The sequence below is a fragment of the Pogona vitticeps genome, chromosome 9 (genome assembly GCF_051106095.1).
Source record: "Pogona vitticeps strain Pit_001003342236 chromosome 9, PviZW2.1, whole genome shotgun sequence".
Taxonomy (NCBI): Eukaryota; Metazoa; Chordata; class Lepidosauria; order Squamata; family Agamidae; genus Pogona; species Pogona vitticeps.
The window spans coordinates 16,806,340-16,812,339 of NC_135791.1; the positions used below are offsets into that span (position 1 = coordinate 16,806,340).

The 6,000-nt window shown below is 42.5% G+C and overlaps 1 protein-coding gene across 1 annotated transcript in view; it reads right to left on the reverse strand.

Moving 5' to 3' along the window:
* Positions 1-5,467, reverse strand: part of LOC110070120 (neural cell adhesion molecule 1-B-like) — a 13,931-nt gene extending 8,464 nt beyond the window's left edge. The window contains exons 1-2 of the mRNA XM_078380235.1: positions 2,491-5,467; positions 487-621 (exon numbers count right to left, since the gene is read on the reverse strand). Coding sequence (XP_078236361.1) covers positions 487-621; positions 2,491-2,593 — 238 coding nt within the window. The 5' untranslated portion in view covers positions 2,594-5,467. The remainder of the gene's footprint in view (positions 1-486; positions 622-2,490) is intronic.
* Positions 5,468-6,000: the final 533 nt, after the last annotated feature.

Sequence of the window (6,000 nt, forward strand, 5' to 3'; positions counted from 1 at the left end):
AAATTATAAAAATATTGACTGGTATTATATAGCAGATACAAGTTTTAACCAAAAACCTACGGTAAGTATCTGTTAAATATTGACGCAGTATATATGCTGTTCCTAATATTGCCCTGTTTGGAAGCTCTGATGGTGCTATGATTTCTGAGACCTGCAACTGCTTATAGTACTGTGTGAATTGTTGCTGTTGCTGCTGTCAATGGCAAGAGAGTGTGAAAGTTGTAGACCTGAACACCACAACTGCTGAAGGTTACCCAAAACATACCTTCTACCACATCAGCAAGGAACAGGCACCCAAGTGGTATCTGGGCCTGCCATCCGAAACCCAACCCTAATATCATTCTGTATCAGGTAAATAGACTGACCCATTCTATATTTGCCATACATGGAATATATCTGTATCCCTCCTCACTTACATTCCTGAGCACAAATCAACGCAGACTCATATACTATGTTGATACAGCAAGACGCCAGATCAGTGCTTACATTTAACGTTGAGAGAGACATTTGTGAAAGCCACTTCATTCCGCTCTTTAATGCTGGCTTCACAGCTGTAGATGCCAGCATCTGAGGGCTGGACGTTCTCTATCACCAGTGCTCCTTTTTCAACGGAGATTCGTCCTGCCAGGCAGAAAGGAGATGATGTAGTATCAGTAGGAGAGATGGTGAGACATCTATGGCAAAGGTCATTAACACATGGCCCATACTCCATGGTCCACATACAGCCTTTCACGATCTCCGTGGCTGCCTTTGTTACTACCACTGCTGATCAACTGAGCTACCAAAACTGTCACCACCACCACCACCACCACCACTGGACATTCCCCTCCCTCCCAAAATTTCCTTCCAGAAGGGAAGGAAATATTCTGAATTGTACATTAGCATGGCTCTATGGCAGTGTTTCCCACCTTGAATCCCCAGATGTTCTTGGACTACAACTCCCAGAAATCCTGGCCAGAATAGCTAGTGGTGAAGGCTTCTGGGAGTTTTAGTTCAAGAACATCAGGAGACTCAAGGTTGGGAATCATTGCTCTGTGGTATAGGTCAATGGTCGCCAACCTCGAGTCTCCAGAGGTACTTGGACTAAAGCTCCCAGAAGCCCTTGCCAGAACAGCTAACAGTGAAGGCTTCTGGGAGTTATAGAACACTCAGGTATTTCCTGTACCATCGAGTAAGGTCACAATTGTTGTGTTTATAACTGCAAAACCAATCACCACTAAAACTTTTCTAGCAATGAAGTCCATGGAAGGTTTAGAGGTGGTCCAGTGCAGATGGCGTCAGAAGACTCTGGTCTCACTGCCCACTCCTCGTTTATCAGTCCCTCTATATAAAAATCATCTACTTTCCATCGCCAGTATTACTGAGAGCTTGATTCTGAAAGATCCACCTAACCATTGGTGGTGGGATGCCTTTAGCCTGGCAGTTGAAATCCACCTGGGTGCCCACAAGAACTTCCTTCACAGGCTCCATTTGGGTCACAAATGTGGGTCACTCTAGAAAGCACACCCAGAGGTTAACAAAAAAATCACCATCCGAAAGGCTGCAGTTAGGGAACACTACAGTATGAAATCAGGGTATCGTGCTGGAATAGGTTGAGGGGGTGTCCAGTGAAGATGGTAGGAGAGGGATCTGGGCTAGTTTCCTTACTTTTTTTTCAATGATTCCTTTGCTTCTTGATTCTCAGGAGACTAACCGCCAGGCAAGGCCTAGTTTTACTGCAAGTGGGAGAATGTAGGAGGTTGCCTAGCAACAGATCCAGAACATGGGGGGGGGGAGGGGATTTCATACTACAGTTCCACACTTTCAGGAGGATTCTGGTACCCTGTTTTCCTGAAAATACAACTGAATCTGACTTTTCGGGATGCTGGTAATATAAGCCCGACCCCCAAAATAAGCCCCCGTGAAGTAAAACCCCACTCTCCACCCTTGTGCAGCAACCAGAAGAAGATGACATGACTGTATTTGAATAAATGTAGATTGTTGTACACACACAGAAAAATAAAGCATCTCCTGAAAATAAGCCCTAATGTGTTTTTGGAGCAAAAATTAATATAAGATCCTGCTTATTTTTGGGGAAACCCAGTAGAATCAAATAGTAACTTTCTCAAGCTCTGGCCAGTTCGGACTTGTTTGTACACCTAGCCCAGTACTTCCTGAACTGCAGGGGTGATAAATGTATTTATTTTAAATACTCCAAAATGAATAAGCATTGAGCAATATTAAAGACACATATATCACATATTTAAATGGGTGAAAATGCCCCCTTTCTCTGGGGGAAACCAGGATATTCTACTTTGTAAGGCCCTATAGATGTGTGCTAGGGAAATGGACTGAGACTGTGGCTCTTGACTCTCACATGGTTCATATAGAGTTCTCAGTCCTGGAATTCCAATCCATATTGGGATATCCAGGTCTGTCTGCAACGTGGTCTACACTGTGCTCAACAGGGCCCTTTGACAACTGCGGAGTCCCTAACAGAATGCCACTTACCGATCAAACGGATTCTAATCTGGGCTCTAGCAGTAGCTCCAGATTGATCAAATTGCCCTGCGCACGTGAAGATTCCTCCCAGATGTGGGTCATAAAGGGTCATCTCCAGCCCCTTGGACAGTTCATCAACAGCTTTCTCGTTGTAGGGCTCTGAATCAGCATCAATTTCATTGTCATTGGGGTCAAGCCACGTCAATGTAGCTTCCCCACCATTTCTCACTGTTTGACATAAGAGTTTAAATCATGCACACTTATAATTGCAGGTGTCTCATTTGGCAACAGGAAAGAAGGAAAGGGGGAGAAGTAAGATTGAAGATAGAAAAGACAGACAGACAGACAGATAAATAAAAGAAATCAAGAGATAGAAAAAGGAACAATTATCAGAAGGACAATATGCGAGTGCAAATTGATATGAAAACAAGAGGAAATTGATGTAAGACTGTAAAACTGAGAAATCGAAATTAAAAGAACCATCCACCTTGTAGTCAACCAACCCCACCTGCAAAATATATATCTTGCTACTCTGCTCTACCCACAAGAGCAAAGCTAGACAGCTGGCTCCTGCTTTTAGGTATGCTTGTAATAATGAGCATAATAATGACGATTATGATAATATTTACTTGCCATTTGTCAGGTCGATTCCAACTTCATAAGGGCCCTTTCTAGGGTTTTCTAGGCACAGAACACTCAAAAGACATTCCCTTCTTCTGAGGGCACCTTGGGACTGTGCAGCTTGCCCAAGGCTACACAGGCTGGTTCAACCTCTAGCTTGATAGCCAGGTAACTAACTCACTGATCTCTACATGTTCAATTATCTGCCTTTATCTCTGTACAGAAAATATGACTTCTTGCCCAATTCCACATCCCCCGTGCTTGGAATAATCTCCAAATCTTCTCTGGAACAGTGAGCAGTCTCTAGGAGAAAGAAGAAAGACCTGTTGGAAAGTTCAGCTCTCATCAAAAAGTAGTCTTTTCCTCTGACATCATCACAGCTCACCCAAAATGAGAAATCTTCTCAGCAATTACAATAGTTTATAAGGGAAAGAGCAAGTGCAGTGGTTCCTACTCTTGGGGGCACAGATGTTCTTGGACTACAGCTCCCAGAAATCCGAGCCAATGCAGCTTGGCGTGAAGGTTTCTGGGAGTTTTAGTCCAAAAACATCTGGAGACCCAAGCCTGGGATCCACTGAGCTGCAGCATAGCTGAAGGATTGGATCATTTGAGAAGCCTTCCATCTTGACGTGGGCAAGCTTGTGAGCTACCTGATTTCAAAATCTGAGGTCGCAATTAGCGTCTCTAACAATGCGATCCTCTCGCTACTAGCCTGGCACCATAGATGGCTTGAGGTGGCACTTATGTCAGCAACATAAAGTCTATATGGGATCCCATGGAAGAAGCATTAGAAAACTGGACCAAGCTGTTCCTATTCAAAAGCGTTGTCTGGTCAGCTTAATTTGTGCAATCGTCACCTTCAGTTAGAAGAAACAGACACTGCATTGTTCCACGAATCTTCTCAGTTCCTCGTTTTAGCAGCAGCAAGAGAAGGAAAGTTACTAGAAGTAAACTCAGCATTTCCATTTCCAAGTTACAGTACATGAGCACATCAAACAGAACAATGATGTAACCTCAAAACAAAGCTAAGCCACACAATTAAACAGCAGGTTAAAAGAGAACTTATTCATAAACAGCAAGAAGAAAAAAACAAACTCCTTCTAGAATCAAACCACATTTCCACGCCCCCACCTGGAAACAGGCAGTGAAAGACCCCAAATAACTGAGCAGATATATACTACATTTCCGTTTTTCTCCAAAATTTATTATTATTAAAAAAACCCAGATCTATAACCATTTGTAACAAGCAAAAATACTGTCACTTTGTTAACTAATTAACTATTAGGAGAGGAGGCAGAGAAATTATTTGCAAGGCACATAGAAATCTTATGAGTCATCATGAGCAAGATTTATTCTGCTATCTATTGGAGTGAGAAAGTAAGAAACGGAGCAGATTGCAAAATTTTGTTGCAGTTCCCACTGGATGTCTTACATTGGCCTCCTCCAACCTGATGCCTTTTGAGATCTTGCAGATCTCCCATCATCCCCACCATTGCTTCCCTCTCACCATCCGGAGCAGCTCCCTTCTTATTTCAACCTCCCATCCGCCTCGGTACCCCTTTGGCAGGAAATAAGGGGGAGAAGGGGGTTGGAGCAGGAAACTATACTGGGTGGGGAGGGGGAAAAGGAGAAAAGAAAAGCTTTATAAGCATGACCTGTCAGAAAAGGGGAAGGGAGCTGTCACTTGTGCATCTGTTTGTCTATGCATTTTCAAGTTGAAATTTCCTAGATTTTTCTCCATTACTTTGATGGCTAGAGATTTTGTAGCCCTGCATACAAATATGGATGTGGAAATATCGGAGTCAATTTTATCACATTCCACAGATCCCACATTCCTTTTAATCATCATCAACCTCTTAAAACTGCAGAGATGGATCATCGAGTCCAGCCCCTGTCAAGGAGGCACAGCGGGGAATTGAACTCCCAACAGACCTAAACCACAGTGCTATCCAGCAATTCTTCCTGCATTGAAATCTGTCTTTTTTACACATTTCTGTGGGGTTTTTTTACACATTTTTTCATGTGCATATATTTCCTAATCATGTTTTCACCTCCTATAACTAACCCATGTTTGTGCAATTTCTTCCAATGGTATGCATTTTTCCTGTTCATATTTTAAAATGAGTATGTTGTTTTGCATGCATTCTTTATGAAACACCCATGAACTCAAGATGAGGACCATTGTTTTTCTAACACAGTGCAGGAGGTGTAAGAAGGCTACTCTTGTCAGGACAATGGAGTACAACAAAATTCTTTCTCTTCTAAACATATAATACTTTACCAATATTGTATCTACCAGTTAGAACTGCAACAAAATGTGGCAGTATGGATCTTTTTTTGTTTAGCTCCTCCTCCTCCTCTCTGATATACCATTCCATCCAGACCTGGGTTTTCTCCTCAAGACATAAAGTCATTTTATTTTTGGCTTAGCGAGGCTTCACTGGTAACTAATTGCAAAACAGCAGCAATAAGAACAATTACAGGAGCGAAATATATTCTAGAGCTGCATAATCACCCCTTTAAAGATCAAGCATAAAAAGTGCAATCGGTCAATTCCATAGACAATGACCATTGAATGTAATAAGTTTCATTTAAGATGGGGAACTTTCTGAAGCTCTATATGCAAAGAGACACGAACCAAAAGAGAACAGGAGAGCAACAATCTCAAATTGTCTCTGTTTTCTTGATAAAGACCAAGAGGTTTGGGAGGAGAACCATCTTTCCTAATGGGTTTGCCGTGATAAAATCCAAGGAGAAGTAACTGTTACATAACAGCACTGATGTTACCTGTCTGTCATGGGTTTGGAGGGAAAGTTCCATCCTATGGGGAGTGGAAGGCGGGACATCAGGAGGAGGGGCTGTACTGTATAAATATGTGATGCCTGTGTGGTGAAGGGA